The sequence below is a fragment of the Calidris pugnax genome, unplaced genomic scaffold (assembly GCF_001431845.1).
Source record: "Calidris pugnax isolate Ruff unplaced genomic scaffold, ASM143184v1 scaffold41, whole genome shotgun sequence".
Lineage (NCBI taxonomy): Eukaryota > Metazoa > Chordata > Aves > Charadriiformes > Scolopacidae > Calidris > Calidris pugnax.
The window spans coordinates 8,824,791-8,845,339 of record NW_015094509.1 but is presented as its reverse complement, the minus strand read 5'-3'; the positions used below and the strand labels follow the sequence as shown (position 1 = coordinate 8,845,339).

At 40.6% G+C, this 20,549-nt stretch overlaps 1 protein-coding gene across 1 annotated transcript; it reads right to left on the bottom strand.

Moving 5' to 3' along the window:
- Positions 1-1,116: 1,116 nt before the first annotated feature.
- SDC2 (syndecan 2) lies at positions 1,117-11,410 on the bottom strand. Its single transcript, XM_014965528.1, has 4 exons — positions 11,233-11,410; positions 5,020-5,153; positions 4,134-4,269; positions 1,117-3,365 (listed from the first exon to the last, which is right to left on the bottom strand). The coding sequence occupies exons 1-4, from the start codon at positions 11,393-11,395 to the stop codon at positions 3,202-3,204; spliced, it is 597 nt and encodes a 198-aa protein (XP_014821014.1). The 5' UTR covers positions 11,396-11,410; the 3' UTR covers positions 1,117-3,201.
- Positions 11,411-20,549: the final 9,139 nt, after the last annotated feature.

Here is a 20,549-nt window from a genome sequence, read left to right as displayed (position 1 = left end):
GAAGCAAAGGTGGGAGACTTCTTTTAACATCAGCTTTAAGTTACTTGCATCAGGCTTCATTTGTAAAGAATCTAGGAGGAAGTAACCATTTATAACCCAGAATAAATCAAAGCAAAATGGCATTTTGATAAACACTAGGGCCTATCAATCACAAGGAGGTGCCGGATCAGGTTGCTGAGGAATTTCAGAGCTGCTACAGCAGCCCCAGCAGAGAAGAGCCAGGGGTCTTTAGGAAATGCCATCCCGGAGGTACAGATGCCTCTGCTAGCTGCAGGCACGTGGGGCAGCATCCACAGCCTGGCACCGGGACTCCCAGCTGCCCAGCAACATCCACGAGCAGCCAGAGTATGGCTAGAAACACATCCAGGAAGGGGAGGACAAAAGGGTAGGAAAACCAAAGACCAGCTTGTGCTAGGAAGCCTCAGAGCGAGGGACGTGCATTCAGCCACCCGTTCCTTCTGAGCAGTGTTGATGGAAGTGGGGTGTCTGCATCAGCCTGACGAAAAACAAATCCACGTTTACAATCGAGGCCATAGCTCCCTTAGAATTTTTCCCTAACAGTATGGCTTAGCACCAAAAAGAGAATGGCAAAGAGACCGTGAAGTGATAAATGCTGCTCTCATGCCTATTGCATGCTGAAGTCTCAAGTTTTTGTGAGGGAGGGTGGGAGGAATGCATTACTTTAAGCCTGTGTACACAGCTGAAGCATTAAACCTCTTCTGCATACAACAGAGCAGATAATGGATGTGCAAGGGGAAAAAAAGGTGCGTGGTGAAGCAGAGCTGAAACCTTCCCATTGCTTCTGCTTGTAAGCAGATGCAGGAGGAACCCAACGAGCCTCATATTTGGTAGCCTGCACAGTTACAACAGATGTCTAGGTTGCATAAAGTGTCCTGTGTGTTCTGTATACAGGCAGAGTCCAACATTTATAAATAAAAAGAAAACAGCTTCTTAATACCAATTTGCTTATGAAGAAGGAGGAGACAATTTATCCGGTGTTTAATATTTACAGCTATACTTACAGCAATATTTATTGCACCCTTAAAGAGAATTCAGATCTACTACCTTAAGCTAAGTGGGCTTCAAAAAACTGGATGTCAGACTATACAAATAAAGTATTAGTTTAGGCATGGTAGACTTTATTTTGGCACTTTAACAAATGCTTTATTTTACAGCAGTGGCACAGCATTTGCCAGAAATTTTCTTTTCTTGGCACAGTTATTTCAAGCAGTTATTTTACTAATTGAATTTCACTAAATATTGCACAATAAGATATACCTGTTAAATTCTTACCCTGTTTTTACTTGTTGAACTTGTATGGCTTTGAAAAACTTGCCAGTAAGTATAAGTAATTTAAAAAGCAATATATTAAATATTTTAGCACAGGATAGCGTTTGTTTGTTCCTAAATGACCACTGAACTTGGGACAGCAACAAATACAAGTTACGCAACTCTTATCTGAAGAGCTACCAGATCTTATTTACAATACATTGCCATTTCTGAGAAGCAGTTCAGCATGATGTCCTGAACACCTATATTTTGGAAATCTCAAAAATAAAAAATGAGGAGGTTAACAGAGCAGAAGACGAAGCCATTTGTCTGTTACAAAGCATAATATAAGGAGGCAGACTATCGTCTTCTCCACGTGCCCCTCTATCCAACACCTAGCTGTGGTCTAAGCAACAGAGCCTTTTCTCTTCTACTCGGAATATTTCTTTCTTCTCTTATGAAGATACTCCACTTGTCTCAATTCTTCTGCTGGAGTCCGAGCAGAATAAATCAGAATTCTCCAAAAGGCCGGGGAAAAAACAAACCAGAACAACAAATCAAAAACCGATATACACAATAAATGAAACCGGGTACTCCTTTGACTTTTACAGTATGGAAAACAACAATTGCAGGAAGAACAGGTCTGTGTCAATACTGCCATTAAATATAATGCAAAGGTCGAATGACTCTTAACTCATACACCAGATGCAAGACTTAAACATTCCCACTTTCCTCAGCAATAGATCTGGTCCAAGGATCAGCCCGATCAACAGCCTCTTTTTTTTGGTCTGGATTTCTAGGATCTAGATGTAGTCTGTAACATCAAAACATAAGCAAGTAGACATAAAACGAAAAGCGTACAAAAGTATATCACAATGGAATTCTCAGTATTAGGCCACATGATTTATTCAGTAGTGTTTATGTTCCCAAATTACAATTATGTCTATCCATGTAAGACTACAAAAGTTACCATTAGAATTGTCTGTGCTTATAAAATACCAACATTTTCTTTTACTGTTATATACTCATTAACACCAGTCTGCGACGAGTTACATATAATCATAGGCACTTCAAAGGCTTTAAAAGACGTTTACAACTGAAATGCATTTTTAAAGAACAAAAATTTAAACCCCTACTTGTACCTTCAAATTGCAAATAATTAACAAATACAGTGGCCATAGAAATCTGCAGCAACTTCTCAAAATACTGTTAGAGTCTTTGGGTTTGCTTAGGTTTGTCAGTAGCTTACTCCAAATCTTCCTTACAGGAGATTTGTTTAGTAAGAATACGACTATACAGTTTGTAGTAATAATCCAATTTTACACATTAATTTGCTGTTACAAATCTCACTGAAGCTACAGGTACGCTGAGAAACAATGCAAAGTGTAAAATTGATATTCTGACACTTAAATTTATACAAAGTGGAGGTTAAAGTTTACATAGCTGAAAAATTACATTTACACTAAAAGTTACTGTTATCTGATTTATCTGAAGACAAATTGCACCATGACAACTACAAAAAGGCATTTTTTGGAAACAGATAAATTAATGAAATAAAAACTAACTTGTAAGATCAATCTGAGACATGCCGACAAAAATTAAACAACTTTCATTGAACCATAGGATAAAACAATCATTTTCATTATTTTATATTTATGCATAAAGTTTTAAAAATGATTCAGTGAACATCAATGGTTTTATAAAATAATGCTTTGCCACTGTTATTCACAGAACACTGCAAATGTTAAGTTTTAATTTTTACATTTTTAAAGGAATACATGAAAAGTTTTAAATACAATGGGATTTTATCATAAAGGTGCCGTAATGGCTCTTTAATGAAAAAAAAAAAAAAAAAGATCTTCATTATTCTATGCAAAAGCTTTATTTAAAAAAGTTCAGTGATCTCATAAATAGAGACACTAAATAGGAATTTTATGCATAAAACTCCTTAGTAGGTGCCTTTTGATAGGCAGCACAGGATGGTTTACGTTCACCAAGGTCATAACTGCCTTCATCCTTCTTCCTCATGCGATATACCAGCAGCAGGATAAGGAAGATTGCGAAAAGAAAACCGATAACTCCACCAGCAATAACAGCTGTAATCAAAGAAACAAGAGATTCACAATATGCCGGAAAAAAAAAAAGAAGTTTAGCACCATGTTTCTTTTTCATCTCACACAAAGAGTTTGTGACTGTTTTCAAATCGCAGAAAAGGGCTCCCATTATGCAACTGTCTTAATTGTGGGTATCCTGAAATATATTCTCAGAAAGCCTGTTTCTGTTTATAAGGCAATCATTTAAAAGGACGTTCCACCTACAAGTGAGCAATCCACCAACCCACAGTTCTAAAAGAGTTAACAGCAATTTGCCAAAACCTCAATTAAGAAAGTCACCCATACTGCCAGAACATAAAGTTTTCTTCATGTATAACAATATTTAAGTTTCTTTCAAACTCACTTTTCAACTGTTAACTTTTTCAGCCTTAAAAGAACTATTTTGTTACGCTAGTTGAGAAATAGGTTTTCCCTTTTCTCCATCAATTTTCACTCTGACTCTAGACTGAAATGAATTTCCTATTGATGAGAACATTTCATGGAGCTGTAGGAACAGCTGCAGCCTCCGTATCCTAAGGACAGTGTTTATCCATCCCTCTCCATCCACCTATCACTGCCATGACCTCCTCCCAGGCAGTGTCCATCTGCACTAGATGGACCAGAGAGCAACGCGCTCTTAGGAATGTGTGTGGGAAGTACATTTCTGCACTGCAAGCAACTATCCAAACTGAGTTTGTATTGTTTTATATGGATCCCCTCTGGTTTCTGTGGTGTTTCTGGGGAGATAGACTTTGGCAAACAACGCCTCACCTGCCAGAACTTCCGTCCTCTGGAAGAGGTTTTCTGAATGTTTTTCGGTGAACACATCGGTGTCATCCCCTGGCTCATCGCTCTTTTTCTTGGCATCTAAGCCAGGCCTTTCTTCTTTATCAATTTCTTCAGGTGACTGTGGCACAAAAAGGGAAACAGGGCACACTGTGAGCCTGCACAGTCACGGGCAGACACGAAGTTGTGGCTCCACACACGTACTCCACCATACCCACAAACACAACACATGGGAAGCTTTTTGACCGCAGAGAGCTCTGCTAGACATTGTAACTGGATCTATTTGTCGTCATGATGTCGGAATGAAAAACACTATCCACAAGCTTAAAACCCCCAAAAGCATATTTAGCAAACAGCTGTTAAATATTGCCTGTGTTTATCAGCCTCTGAATGACATAACCACACTAAAATTAACGCATCAGGTATGTTATATTCAGAACACCTCTGAGGGTAACTTAGACAATATTGCCTATGGTGGTAGAAGGCAATACTGAAATAGTAAATGGAACCTGGCAAGTGTTCAACCTACAGTCAAACCACACAACATTCTCCTTTGAGCAGGGAAGTTTCAGGTAGAAGTTTTGAATAACTCTTTGAGAGATGTGAAAAAGGTACAGCTCGAACTCAAAGGTATCATGAGATTCTGTTTTTTGCATCTCTCTTTTCTTTCATGTGAAATCCAGACATCCTTACACAGACTTGCTGGTAGGAATGAAACTGAGCAGCTCTGTATTAATTGAACAGGCTGCAGAAGCATTAAGCAGAGCTTGTGGGAGCTTTTTAATCCATATAAATCAAATAAAGGTAACATCAAGCCATAAATGGGGTACAGTGGAATCATTGTAAACAGTGTTGCTCTCCAGCCACGTACCTTTGTTTGTGCAGGCACCTTGGTCTGCATTTTCACCGTAGTGGTCTCTGCCCTAGATGCATCACTAGTTGTCGGCAACTTTGGAAGTGTTCTGGATGTTGTTATCACAGCACTATCCTCATCTTCTTCAGCACCTGGAGACAGAAAAGGTGACATTTCATTGACCTGTGAAATTCTTCCAGACCAGTTACGTTTTTTATTATGACATCAAGCTCGGGGTGCTCACACAGCCCTCCCTAGGCAAACGGCCTAGATGACAATGCCTGCTAAGATAAAGATGCAAGTGCAAACAGTGTGACCCAAACTGTCAGGGGAATATTTGCCCCAAGTGACCTCATGAAAGGGAAAAGGGGGCCATCAGCTGGATTAAGCAGCAATCAGGAAATTGGGAGTACACAAAAATCTGTGTGTGCCTGTGACACTTGTTGGGATCAGTTACAGAAGAGGAGGTTGCAAATTTGTAGTTGCATGTTAGCATTTTATAAGTGGCTGGTACTGTGGTTATCTGTTGCATCGCTGATATTAAGCCCAAAAGTCTAGTTCAATGATTGCCAGTTAATTGCATATCATAAATAAATCGATCAATAAACTTCTTTATCCTGACTTGACTCAAACCACGTGAAGTGAGCAGTTTTTTCCTGAAACACGCTGCTTCAACAGCAAAATCTCTCCCCTACAGCAAATCCTTTAAACCCTCAAACATAAAAAAACAAGTCTTTTATATCTACAGGAAGACTACTATTACTTTATGTTTCAGTCACTAGGAATTCACGTTTTTAAACTCCGCATAATTCAGAAGCCTTTTTATTTTGAAATAAAGAGTGAGAGGACATAAAACTCCCTAATGATGACCTTAAATTTAATTTCCTCCACATTCAAAGCCCTGCTGGAGTATGAAGGCTCCTTTAGAATAATAAGATAATGGACATGTCTAATAAATATTCTTTAGTGATACTGGAAGGAAGAAGATACAGACAAGAGACTAAATTATTGCAAAGCCTGAAAGAGGAAAAGAATCAACCTATTCTTGGACCACTCCTTAGGAATCTCAATGTGTTCTGCTCATTACAGACATCGGTTACCCAAGTAACTATTGGGTAATAAATCCAGCAAATGTGCATAATAGCAATTCCTAACAAATAAAAATATATCCTCTTACAACAGAATAGTATGACTCGCTCATTCCAAACTGACTTTTTAATCCTCTTTTTGTAGAGAAAGAAAACAGGCTGAAAATAAGAGCACAGTAACCAAGTTTTGAACTCAGAATCCACAATTATATACATTTGGCATTGAAAGAAAGGGCATTAACAAGACAATAACTAAAACCTTTTCTGTACTATGGAAAAGAAAATTTGGAATAATTAAAAAAAATACTACATTAAAGCTACCAGCACAGAATAATACGGGAAAAACCTTTAGAGATACCAAAATTACAGTGCAACCTCCAGAATAAAGACCTCACAACAAGAATGAGGTATTTTCCCAAAACGCTACTCAAAGATCAAAAAACCAACATCCTGCTTTAAAACAGAGGTGAGGAAAGGCATCCAACAGGAAAATTTATCTGGTTTTGCCTCAAGAGTTTTCTTTGAGAAATAAGGGCCCAATGGATAGCTCAGCCTGCTTTACCTTCCGAAGTTCCTCCAAATTGCACAAGACTTTCAGAGTCAAGGAAATTAAAATTGATGAGCAGATTAGATATCTGATAAAGCACCCTTTGAGAATACAGAACTTTATTTTCTTCTTTTTATGAAATGGTAAGTCCCATTTAATCAGAACTGCTCCTCCAAATCCTTAAATACCACCTGTACTTCAGGCAATAGTTGTGTCTGCCAGATAAACTGGTGAGCGTTACAGGTCTGAACCTCTCTGGCTACTGAGGATGCAGATCCCCAGCCTCTCAACAAACAGATGACTAATTTAACTCCTGGACTAGTCACTAGATTTGCACCAAAGGTATCCAACTCCTCTTGTGAACAGCCTCAGGAGCCTCAGAGAAATCCTGACCAAAACATCACAGCACCTATTGCTTGGACCTGACTCAGGTACCTATTCATACACATCCCTGATTTCTAATTAGCTTTATCTAGACAGGTCTCTATCTTGGCATGGACTAGGTCTAAACAAGGGGAAAGCATTTCTCTTGCTAAACTGACAGTAGTATTCTCAAAATTACCCATAAAAAGGATTGAGTGACCAAAAAACCTCTCTAATGCTCTCCAGAACATAGCATATAGCATTTTACATAGTATCATGTTCCCTAAAAGGGATAAACAGAACAAAATAAAAACCAAAAAACCCCCCACAACCCAAACAGACAAACAAAAACTACCTCCACCCCATTATTGAATCCAAATAGGATTGGAAAGAAAAAGCCTACAGAGTGTCATGAAGATAATTTCCAACTAGGTTGTTAAGAGGAATGCTGTCAAATGGCTGGAGTATAAGAGCTTACTTTGTCCTTGAACATAGCACTGTCTCTTTAGGTTTCTGGATTTGGCCAGCTTGGGTGACAGTGCTGGGTATTAACTGCCTTGAGTCCTTCTACAAATATATACTGCCCTCTTAGTGAGGGCACCGCAGAAACCCTGCAGCAATTGAACCCATAGACATCTCTGTGGTAAAGAGTTGAGAGCTCTCGACCACCATGCGCCATCTTTTATCCACCGCAACCTCTTCAGGACAACTGTTATGTTCATAGTAGTCAAAATAGCCTAAATTGTGGTGTAGTATTGGAAATATGAATATATCCCTTAGTGACATGTCTGTTAGCTGTCCCTTGCACGACAGGAATGCAAATACTCTTTCACACTCCTGGTGCTTGAGGAAACTTGTCAGGAAATCAAGACTGTGACAGCTTAAATCATTATCCACTACAAAAAGCCCCCAGTAGTTAGCACTCTTACTTGCAAAGCAGCCAGTGATTAACTCTTCCTACCAAACAAATCCCATCATTTCAATCTATCTTTTGGGATCATGTTTGCTCACTGTTGCATATCACACGGAGTACTACCACCACAAGCAGACTTGTCATGAGGTGGGAACACACATATCCACCATCTCTTTTACACCTTCCATCTCTGTCATCAATGTGATACACACCAGACTGACATATTTTTAGCTGGCTTATCTCACTCCCATTCACATGAAAAGGGACACAATCTTAATCAACACAGCATTAGACAACAAGAGATGACACTGTAAACACAATACTACTGCCCTACCAGGGAACTGCAGCTGAAATACATGGGGAGAGCACTTGTCCCTCCCCTATCTAGAACCATGGGTCCCCAGGCCACCCCACCACCCATCACCCAGCCCCACACCACGCTGCCTCTGGACTCCTAAACTGCTTTCCAGCCTTGGAGTGTAACTTCCCGTTCGGTCAAGAGCCAAAGCAGATCTGTTGCCCTTGTATTTCTTGGAAAAGCTCCAGCCCCACTACCATAACCTTCCTCCAAGAACAGTCCCCAGTCACAACATCAGTCTAGACCTAGTTGATCCTGAGCTAACCTTCTCAACTCAAGCCGCTGAGAAATATTAGGTTGGGGAAGAGATGAAGGGGAAGGAAAATCTGCATCAGATTCTGATATATATTGCATAGACTTGTCTACCAAGAGCAACAAGACACAAGAATCAGTTTTCCAAAGAACGTATAGATAAATCTAATAGAGATGGTGGCTTTCCTTAACATAAAGGGTAGTCATGCTGTTTAGCAGCTACTTTCAGGGCTCACTTAAGATCTTTTATGCTAGAGGAAAAAGGAACAGTAGTTATAAAAACATTTCAAGTTGTAGATAGGCAGGAAAACTTATTTTTACCCTTTTATTATTATGCGATATACAAACACCTACACTAAACAGACTGATGACAAATTGAGGCATCTCCTCAGAGATGGAGGCTGCAAGAAGGAAACAATGGACTAATGAATTCACTATGGACTTTCTGATGTTTGTGTAGGACAAACAGGAACCAGGCATGGCGCCTTCAGAAACTGTTGACCAAAGGATTTGTATTGAACATTTCGGCAGATGAACCTCAGTAGCTGAATGTCCATGAAGGCTATAAGAGGAAAAAGAAAACCAGAACACCCTCACCTGTTTTTTTTCTCCTTAGAAAAAGCCTTCAGCCAATTTCTAGTTAGAAATGTGTCATGCTTACAGTGACATTTGCCCATGTTAATGCTGCTTGCAGACCTGCAAGGGCATTAACAGTGGTGCTGACAATTCCTGTTTATCTCCATAGGCCTGGTGGCAGCTAACAATTTTCATACCAAAGAAAGGAGTCAGCATGTTGTCATCTTGGATCTGTCTGCTTGGAGTGGAATTACATAGCAAACCACTCTTGATTGGGAAAGCTCTGCCTGCTAGGAACACTACGAAGTGTTCCTGCGTCAAGAGAGACATACTCAACAATGTGAAGAAAATTGATCATTGGTACATCTGCAGCACACTTTCTACTTCATAAAATGGAGATAGATTTAAATAAGCATAGGGTGAGCAGGTCAAAGAGGATGCTAATTTGTTTCCCTCGAGGTTTTTTTTTCCTTAAGTGAATAAAACTGGGGTCACAGACTGCTTAGAAGATTATTTGACTTAGACTTCTTCCTTTGTTCAAAAGAATTAGATTTTGATACTGTCACATGAGGTCTCTGGAGTGACCTCCAATTAGCCTCAGTCTACAATGAGACTTTTCCTGCTTTCTTGCAGGGAAGAAAGAGTTTGGCAGAGGGAGGTAGCATGAGTGTGTGTTATGTACTCCATCTTCCACCCATGGTTCAAGGCTGAACACAGGAAAAGAGAGGCAAGAAAGCCATGGTGTTACTGGTGAAGTCCAGGATAATTTCTGGAGTGGCTCCACCTTTACCACTGAGACGGGTTAATAAAATCTGAAGCCAGTTCTTCTATAGCCTTTTCCTCTTCAAAAGCAGGGCTGCATTTTGAGTCATCCTTATTTGAAACAGTCAATCTCCACAAAGAGAGATGAAATAAATCCAAAACAGGCCATTCTCCATACTGCTATTTATTGTCAGCCTATCTCCTTTCCCAAAGCTTACGAAGTCACCAGCATCTGAAGTCATGACAAAATGGGGTGCTGACTGAGAGGGCAATTTTCTCAGAGATCACACTCAAGTCTACAGCAAGGATGTCCAAATATGCCTCTGAAATACAGGGTATTACCCAGGTGTCAATGACCGATGGGCCTGGATTCACCTGGCAGCACCATCAATCCTCTGCAGACTTAATTTTAACGTATCTTTGACCCTCCAAAAGAAAGGAAACACAAAAAACCACGCGAAAAATCTCAGCTGTGGCTTACAAGGTAAGAAAGGCAGGGTTCCACGAGAAGGGCTCACCCTTTAAAAATTCACAAGTATATGCAAACATCAAAAGACAGATTACAAAAAGTACAATAAAACACAAATAAGTAACACACTTGGAAAACAATGGGATTTCCACAACAGCTCAGCAAATGCTCACAAGAATAAAGAAATTTCTCTTCCAGAACTACCATAAAATCCTGCACTTAACTTCTAATGGCTGGAGCCTCCCAGCTAGTCTAGAAGACACTTCACAAAGAGGCTTTCTAAGAGAAATGATTAATGAGGTTTCACTGACAGTTTTTTTGAAAAATGATGAGCTAGCTACATGCCTCTAATGAGTGTTTAAGTCGGAGAACTCAGTATGTTATGCTTATGAATTTCTTTATTCACTGTATGGATGTAATTACCTCAGAGAAAACTGTCATGGTTTTGGCAGTGTCTAGGCTTCCAAATTTAAAGAACAACAACAAAAGAGCAGTGGACACCATGTTTACGTCAACTTGAATGCATATAAGAGAAAACAAGTTTGCTGCTGCTATGTTTTCTTACAGACTACTAAATAAGCATTATGCAATGGGAAAACTAAGCCTTCTCTAATCCTTATTTCTAAACTCCAGAGAGATCTACACAGCAACCAGAGGGACAGAAGAGAGAAAATACCACAGTGAAATGATGCAACTAAGGAGTAAGAGGAAAGAGCAGAAAGTTAATATTTAAAACTCAGCCCGCAGGGATGCTCAGTGTTCTGTAAACAGAGTGCCAAGCACTCATGGTACTCACTAAAAGTATCACCTCCAGCTTATAAAGGAAAAACTGCACAGCTTTTCCTCAAATAATTGCATTACTTCTCACACTTTTAAAAATCAAATTGTGACATGTTGTCTTACCTGAACCTGACCCAGAAGAATAATCGTCATCATCAATTGGATAGACACCCGATGCTTCTTCAACAGAGCTGTTGTCAAGGTATAAATCCTTATCAGAGGTCAAATCTGCTCTCTGGAAAATAGATAAAAGGGAATGGTTAAAAAGGTAACAGTTCTCTGGCATAGCAGCCCCCTAATCTTCACTCCTGTTTTCAAAGTTGATAATGGCACCTTGAGCACTTTATATCTTCAGTTTATGCAACTCATTCATCTAAGATGTTAAAAGAAATTTGTAAAATTATAGCATAATAAGAAAAAAATCCAAGGTTGCACAATGAAAACTAAGAAACCACATAATCTTTAGGAAGCAAGCCCCCTTCAAATCACACTTCATCTCATTAAATGCATGAATGAATAAATAGGATTTGCAATATACTCTGCAGAGCTTCTGTAACTGAAAGAAGGAAATCCCGGGACTGAAGCCCTCTGTCAACATCTCAAATATATAAATCTATAGGCTGTCACGTGAAGTCTGTCATTTGATCTCAAATGGCAAGCAACAAGAGCGCATATCAAAAACCGCCTTAGATGTACATCAAGTCAATACTCACAAAACTCTTTATAAATCAGAACAAACAACCAGGACTACAGAATAGAAATGTTTCCAAGATAGTGCTGGTGGTTAAGGATTATGACATTTCCAGATGGATCAGAGAGCACATCTCCAAAATTCTGGTCAGGCAAGATGCTCCAACTTCTAAATGAACACATCCTAAAATTTAGCTGTAGATTCAACACACTGAAACGTTGGCTTCTTTTGACATTCACCACATTTTTATGTCCGCAAGTATTTCCCCACTAAAAAAGGATTTTGCTAAAACAAGCTGATAATAAAACAAGGTATCAGTCATCCTTTTAGATTGACAATTCAGGCTTTGAAAGACTAGAAATTGTCTTCCTCCACAGCAGCTTGAGCTTTCTCAACAGACCATAAACTTCCTTATGGGAGCCATGTATCCCTGATGACTGAGAAGTTACTTGCCACTATTACTACTATTACTTTTACCAGCATTTCTGTGCACACCCATTTGCCACGACTTGTTGAAAAAAGTATGGAAGTTGCAAACAGAGTTTTAAGTCAAAAAGCAATACTATACCAAACTGAGTCTTTTATTTATATCATATAATTGCCCAAACTTGCTGCCCAAACCCCTGAAACGGTTTCCACCTTACTTTTTACTGCATGGCATTGATTGCCCATTTTATTCTACCCAACATTCACTGTAGCTTTCCTAAAGGGGTACCAAACTGCAAAAGGGGTAGCTCCTGTATGCAAAGACCCACATCTGATTTTCTGAGATTATTTTTTAGACCTCTGGGAAAAAAGTTTTGTTGAAGATGTGACTTTTTTCTGGAGGCTTTTGGCAATGGATTTCTGTTCCAAGCTTCTAAGCTTCTGCACAGCAGAAAACTGCACTTCAATTTGACCTAAAATTAAAAAAATGATTCTTCATGGAAAGCAGAAGGCTATCCTGATTATTAGAGTATTTCATTGTAAAAGACCTTTGCACTGGGGGTACCTAACACTTTTCTGAACAGCCCTGAACTAAAATAGTATTACCTGTTTTTTCTTCTAAAGAGGAAAAGAAAAACAACATGATTCTATACTTGGTCAAAGTCTACTCTTCCTGCAGTAGCTTTTACCTGTGGGATGTGCGGGAGGAAAAAAAAAAAAAGCTGTTTTTAAGATAGGTTTACAAAATGGTTTGCTCTCATCTGCTGCTCCTAGTTCACACGGTCTGCCTGGAACTGGCTTCAGTCCAAAGCAGAAATTCAAGACGATGCCTGGTCACCATCAAATGACTTAATTCCTTTAAAAGATGTCTCCAAAGGAAGGCCTGAAGTGGCTTGGTAGGTGTATAGGTGGTATTGTAATTAAGACGCAGCTGAGACTGTTTCCGTATAGGAAAACAACTCCCTGTTGTGGGACAAATATCCTGCTGTTGATCAGGCTGCCACAATGGACCAAGCCACTTCACCCCATTTTACTTTCAGCCACAATTGTGCTACAAAACAACCCACTCCTCACTATCAGGCAGGAAAAAAACAAAACATATTTAAAAGGAAATGCAGGTGGCTGACCATGAGTATATAAAAGGCATACAATACTCAAAGATACCAGAGGCAGCAAATGTTACCCAACGCCAAGCTGGGGAAAAAATAAAAAAAATAAAAAAAATCTAAGACCTACCTGGAGAAATTTGCTAACAATGGAAATTGCCAATAGCATTTGGCAACAGCTGAGAAGCGGCCTGAGTTTGCAATTGTTAGTGAATGAAAACCAGTCTGCATGAGAACAGAAGCATCACACATCCATGCCCTTTTAGTGCTGAATAAAGATATGAACTTACCAATTTATTCCCCAGGCCATTTCCCAATTTTGTTTATGTCAGAAAAAAACTTAGTAGAATTCAAAAACCTAACAAAAACCCAAACCACCATCCCCCCCTACAAAACAAATAACCCTGTCTCCTTGCTCTTTCCAGCTTCACAGGAGTCAAGCGAAGACAGAAATGATCTCTGACAGTTCTTCTAAAGCTTCAGTTTTTGTAAGACAGCTGAGCAGCTAACCCGATCCAGCCCAAGCTGCAAGTGCCTGGTCAGCCAGGCTCCCCACCATCATATTTACTCCCTTTCTTTTGATGAATTACGGCTTTTCAGCAGCCAAAAGCTTTCGTTCCTAGCTATGCTGAGATATTCTCAATATTTAAACCAGCTGAAAACAGAGGAACAGAAACGGAACAAACGTCTGTGTAGTTTTCAGCACCAATTTGAGAATCCATTGTATTTTATTCTGGGGATGCAAAGGGTACAATGTGAAACATTATTTAATATCTAGTATTATGGATGGCACAACTCCATCAGAATGACAAAACTATTCCCCACAGTCTTACAGATCCAGTACAGTATTTATTCTAGGGAGAAACATACGGTACAGTGAACCTCAAATGCATTCATATCAGACATCAAGCTCCATCTGAAGAAGACGCTCTGCAGCTTCTTTGGCCAGAGCCCCTTGCTTCAGCCCATTTCCAGTATGAATGATTCTCGTCTAGTGGAACCTGGGCAGGACATGAGCACTCTCTCAAACCAAAGGCACAAAGGAGCATAGTCTAGCCTAAAATTTCCCAGGCATTTGCATAGATAAATGCATTGCACCGTCCCCAGACAGGCTCTCTTTGCAAGCTGGCTAGTAGACTTTGGGTAGGGGCATCCCTACTACACCAACAGCTTGCACCCCCTTTCCCAGTTGCTCAGAAGCATGTAACTGCCTTAGGCCACTTGGAATGAAAACTGCCTTCATTTAAAATAAAAAGAAAAGCCCAACAGTTAACAAAAAATGCACAGCCGTTAAAAATAATTCTGTGAAGATTAAGCTTAGCAAAATGAGAGACAGTTAATGAAAATAAAAGAATACTTCATGGTGCTTAAGTGAATATCAAGCACTGAAGCCATGCTTTGCAATTTTATGCTATGTAAAAATAAATTTGATTTAATATTTGCTCTAGAAATGTTTTCTCACTTGTCAGCTGGGAATCCATGGGGGCCCATGGACTACTTCCAGGGTGTTCACAAAAGATAAGTTGGAAAAACAAGTTTGCTTTCAGTAGGCTTTGACAGAGAAAGGTCTGTACTAGCACTTCAATATGCTTAGGAGGAAAAAGAAAAAAGTTTGCAAAAGTAACTCCATAAATCTATTTGTAGCTATTAGGAAGGCCAAATATTTAAGGGACTGTTTCCTATGGCTAACAATTGAAATGAGGTCCCTCATGTCACTTTTACGTAACAGCCTTATTTTCAGATCTATTAAAACGACAAGAACACCAGGCAAGGATGTCTCTGTTATCGGTCCTTTAATCTGGCCCTGAAGCCACAAAAACTGCTCGTTACCTCTTGACAGAGATTGCATTCTCATCCATCATTGTTATCCCACTTACGTTTTTATTCCAAGAATATAATGCCGCAAAATCCTGTGACCTAAATACTTCACATGCTACATGCCAATGATCACTGATTCCTGTCTGGTTATTGACTACATTGGCATAAATCTAAATCTCATGGATGTAGTGTAGATTAGCACCCATTAAGTAGTAGATAAAAGATATTCCCATACCAGTTATATATTGAAGTTGAAATCTCAAAGTCTATTTTACTAAAACTTAACATTTAAAATTATTTCTAATTTAATAAATTCAGATTATCGAGGACATATATATAAACCCCCCTCATTCTGACACTAAGTGAGAGAGGAAACAAAGCAAAAAAGCTTTTTCTGACTCATCTCATGAAAGGCATAAATCATTCATCAAAATTACAAATGGCAAAAAATTGAAAACAATCTTCAGAAAATAGGAGGGTTGGGAAAGGATGGTGCACTTCATTTAAATAAAAAAAGAAAAAGTACAGAGTGCCCTGTAACAGCCATTCCCTTTTCCAGTGCTGCTATTACAGTCAGTCCTCCCATCATAGGGGGATGATTTAGGAGCAAGACATTAGAGACCTTCCTGCCATGTGGATGAAGCCAAGAAAGCTGGTGTGAGGAGCAGTGAAGAAGTAATGTCTACCATGGCTGTCGTGGCTGTTTGAAACTCAGACGGAAGAGCAATGAGTAACTGACATATGGAAGGAAACATTTTATTACTTACAGATGCACTCAAATTTCTGTTCTCTGCCTTTTTGGGTATATGTATGGGACAGAGAATTTGAGGTTTGCAGCTGGGTTATTAATGGTACATTGCCTCCCTTTTTCCCCAGATGGAATTCTTTTAGATGTAACCCATTTAGTATGCACAGAACCAGAGACTAATATTTTTAAAGTGATGTTATATCCCAAATATCTAAGCCAGAAGGCTCTGAAAATTTGCAAGTGTTACAGCTGTTGATTACGTGGAGATCTTACACGTAACAAGGAGAAAGAAAACAGATCTTCCTCTTCTATTAACAGGTCGTGCTGTTCTATTAGTGCTTGTATAAAAACATGTTCAGCTGGTGAGTCTGAGTTCACTGAAGTGATGCATTCTTCATATACACTACATTTTTGGAACGCTAACTACCTGAACGCATTCATCTAAAGCCTGAGGGCCATTGCAGAGACTTCCACTGAAGGCAGGAGAAAAGGCAGTTGTGTGAAGGAGAAGCTGTATTTTCCCCTAGGTTTCCTGCAAAAACCTTCTGATCTGCCACCCAATGGGAGTTAGTCCTAACAGACCTCAGCACTGCAGACCCCAAAGCTGGCAATCATCTTGCTATCATTGTTCACTATTTCTTTGCTTCCCCTCATCACACCAGGAAAGCTATTTCACTGGTGAGACTGTCCCATCAAGAGTTCATTAACCTTGTCCAGGAATGATTTTGAACAAAAAAAAAAAACCTCTACAGAACAAAACTTGAAAATCAAATTTATAGCTCAAAGCACTAGGTTTTCCCAGACAAATGTTCTAACCAGAAAAGCATTCATCTTCCATCTTCTCATTGTGCTACTGGTTCCCAAAGATGAGTCTCTGCTGGCTCTGACAGTGCTCATCAGTGTCCTTCAGCCTGTGCACCCCTACATTGCCTGGTTTACCCTGCTACAAACATGTAATTTTGAAGTAGGACTTTATGTTACCAGGCATGTTTACCACTAGTTGTCTTATTACAGATGCCATTTTGCCCTTTCAATGATACTACAGCTGGGCACAGATGAAAAGGGAAGGAAAGAAGTAGTCCCCGCCATTTCCTTTCAAGGTGGCAGTGGCCACTTTGAAGGACTTGAAGGCCAAACTCACCCCAGCAAGCCCCACTTCATTGCACCGTGCCAACAGTGGTGGGGCCTCCAGCAGAAGTAGTGGTAGAAGGTGTGGTGGTGGGCAGTTGTGAGATTTTTTTTGAGAAATATGGTGCTAATAGTTAGTGACATAATTGAAGCACAACACTCAAAGGACTCCCCATTTTCTTCCTTGGAGAAACTGTAGTGCCTGCACAGTGGTGCTGTCAGTGGGGTGGGTACTGGCTGCAGGAAAGGTGCCCCACACCACAGTCTGGGTAACTGCCACCACAACAAAAATATTCTTTCCATAACAACTGGCCTCAGATTGAATTTTGCAAGTTTGAGAGCACGGCTTTCACACAGAAGCCAACATCTGCATTGCTCATTATCCCCAAACCATTTTGACAGGGTTACCATCTCCCAGTTTTACTTCGGGATGGCTTAAAACCCTCCAAGCACTGCCCATGGCTTCTGCCTTTCTGTGCCAGCCCTCCTGCTCCTCCCCGTGCCCCACGTGAAAACCAGCCTTGTGATGGGAACCGCCTGGGCCAAATTAGCGAAAGCCACCACCTCCCCCCAACTGCTTTGGCCAATTAAATAACAAGCTTTGATTGCCATGACTCAATTCTGCCGGGCTGGCTTCCAAAGGTATTTTTAAAAATATCTTAGAAGACGTTTGCTGCCTTTCTTCAGGTAAGGGTGGAAGAGGAAATGGGCTTTGTACGGATGTCCCTATAAGTGTTGTTAAGTTGGGGGTTTGCCCCCGGGGCCGGTGTGGTGGGCCGAGCCCCTGCCTGGTGCAGAACGGAGCCACCACCGCGGCTGGAGCACATGCCAGGAAGATTATTCACGCTCCTCGTACCTCATGCAGAAGAACTTCCTGATGCTGTACAAAACTATAGCTTTAGGCCTCCAATCTCTCACGACAGATAAAAGAAAGGGTTTGACCGCTCGTGGCTGCTGAGGAAAGGCGGAGAGCCCAAAATAAACACAGGCACGGCAAACTGCTTCTACCACTGCTAGCATCCAACAACAGAGGAGTCCACCAAAAGAGCTGATTTACAGAGATTGCCTCATGTCAGAGCCAAGAGTCAAAATATGCTGGCTTTTAGGACGCGCACAGTCTGTTACGCCAGACTAATTACCAAAACAGAGGCGTATTTGACAGGGACAGCATTAATAGAACAACTCTTGCCGGTGTCAGGCGTTTCAGCAGCCTATGTCATGGCTCAGAATAAAGAAAATACACCACATCCACAGTGCTCACAGGGAAACGCTCCAAGGCAAAGAGTCCCCCAGGGTAGGAGACACCAACAAGCCACCAACATGTCAGCAACTGCTCATTTACAGCCACACACCAAAGAAATGACTGTGCTGCAGTTGATAGATTTAAGTTCACACTCTTCATGAAGACACAGAAACTCACGTGCCTGTTTCCTAACAGTCATCTGTGCCTTTAGAAATATTCCCTACTGTGTAATTACATGCCGTATGGTACATTATGTGATAACAGAACTTAAAAAGATAACTGGAGAACTTGTTCAAGCTTAATTGCAAATGTTTTTCTTCCCATTATAAAGGCTCACGGATCTGTGTAGTGGGTCTTTGGCCTGCTTGAACTTTTGGAGCTGAGGCTTGTCCTGCCTTGAGGAGAAAGATAAACGTCCTCTAAAGTTCTTGCCTGTTTAACGTAAATTCCAATGGAATAAGCTTCTATCCTTCCACTTCTTTTGAGAGTCTGCTTTCCAGTTGTGCATCATTTATGTACTAGCTGTACACAGAGGCTAAACTTCAGTCTATTAGTCTCATCCCTTGTTCAGAAACTGTGTTGCCCAGGGTGGGACAGAGGTTGCTGTATGATGATGCAGGAGGGAGGCGAGCAAACATGGCAGCAAGATCAGGTAGAGCTTTCCATCATTATGCACAAATACCAAAAGCACAATTTGTGATGAAAGACAGATCAAACAACTTGCTCATGCTCTCCAGCCTCAATAGGTATTTGGTAAATGAACAAAAAGAAATCCTCATCGGTTACCCAACAGCCCTCCTAGGCTATCCAACTAGGCTCAAGCCCACAAGAAGTAGTATTAAAGGACTGCTAGTTGAGTGAAACCATAGTTGGGTCTGCCCCAACAAAAGATGCCTTCATCATCCACCCTGCAGAAGACACCTACATTTTGATTCAGTTACACAATGTTCTGGAAAAACAAACCTTTACCTCTGTGGATCTGTGCCACCACTATATCCCAGTGAAGAGCAGCTCCTCACCTGGGCAGAGTCTCCTCAGAAGAAGTCCCACAGCTTCACCTCACAACTCAGCAAGTAAAAGCTACCTGGATCACAGGATATGAAACTGTAGCATTTTACTTTCTTTCTCCAGCAGTGAAAGTTTCCTGTGGTTCTACTGCAATTAATGATGAAACCCCACGCTCAAGAGGGTCCCATCCCTTGCTCAAGAGGGGACCAGCCCCATTGGTCCTTCCCCAGATCTACAGCTGGGGAGATTTGAGATCAGATCACCTCCACACAGGCTACTGGTTAGGACCAAGGCACCTTTCTAACCCAATGACCACATAAACTTACCCTAACTCAAAAATGGTTTTACTTTGTGAATGGCAGGGCAAATCTGATACCCAAACCCAAGCAAGCAGCACTGCTGTGCTGTTTATGTGAACCCCCTGATTTGACATTATATCACATTCCCTGACTCCACACCAGCAGGCCTTTCTTTCCTTGTATGCGAAACCCAGAATTAAATACTGCACTTTAGTTGTCTTCTTTACCTTGAAAGCTTCAAGACCTCTTAGCAGTCAGGGTACAGTACACAGTGACTCATGTTTCCCATGTAAAAGCTTGAGTTTAATACCAAAGTTTCTCCAGGAACCCCAAAATTAAAAGACTAGAAGCCCTCTCATCTTTCATGCCAAGCTATCAATTGGTGCAAAGAACAGTTTATTCTTCAACTCTGCCTTTGACGTAGGCATGATACAACAGGGAAACTATTTTAGAAAGGCTACAGCTGAATCAGCTTCCGAAGCGCCACTCCAGACTGAAATATTAAAGGGCAACGTGCAGGCAAAACAGCATCAGGAGCCAGCAGCCAGCAATCTGCATCACGGATTGATTTATCTCAATTAGCATAGCAATTTTCTGCACGTTTTCCAAAAAGCACCCATCGGCTTCACCAAAAATAGGATCAAAACCACCATGCAAATTGTTGTCACAGCTCAAAATGCTAAGCAGTTTTTTTTTAAGGACACAGCAGCCCGTGTGCAGACAGGTTAAATTTAAGGCACAGTCGTGACCAAGAAGCTAAATGTGCTCCTTTGAAAATGCTGAATGAAGAGGTTAGCCTGTCTTTGAATCACCAGTCCCAAGCCTGAGAGGAAAAGGTAGCTTTTTGGTATAGAGGTCAAAACTGCAGGTACCTGACCCAGTCACTGCTTTTAAATCTAACGTGTGCTGGCTCTTCCACACACACCTCCCCTCTCCTTTCATGCTTTACCGCTCCTTTTTCCTAATCAATCAG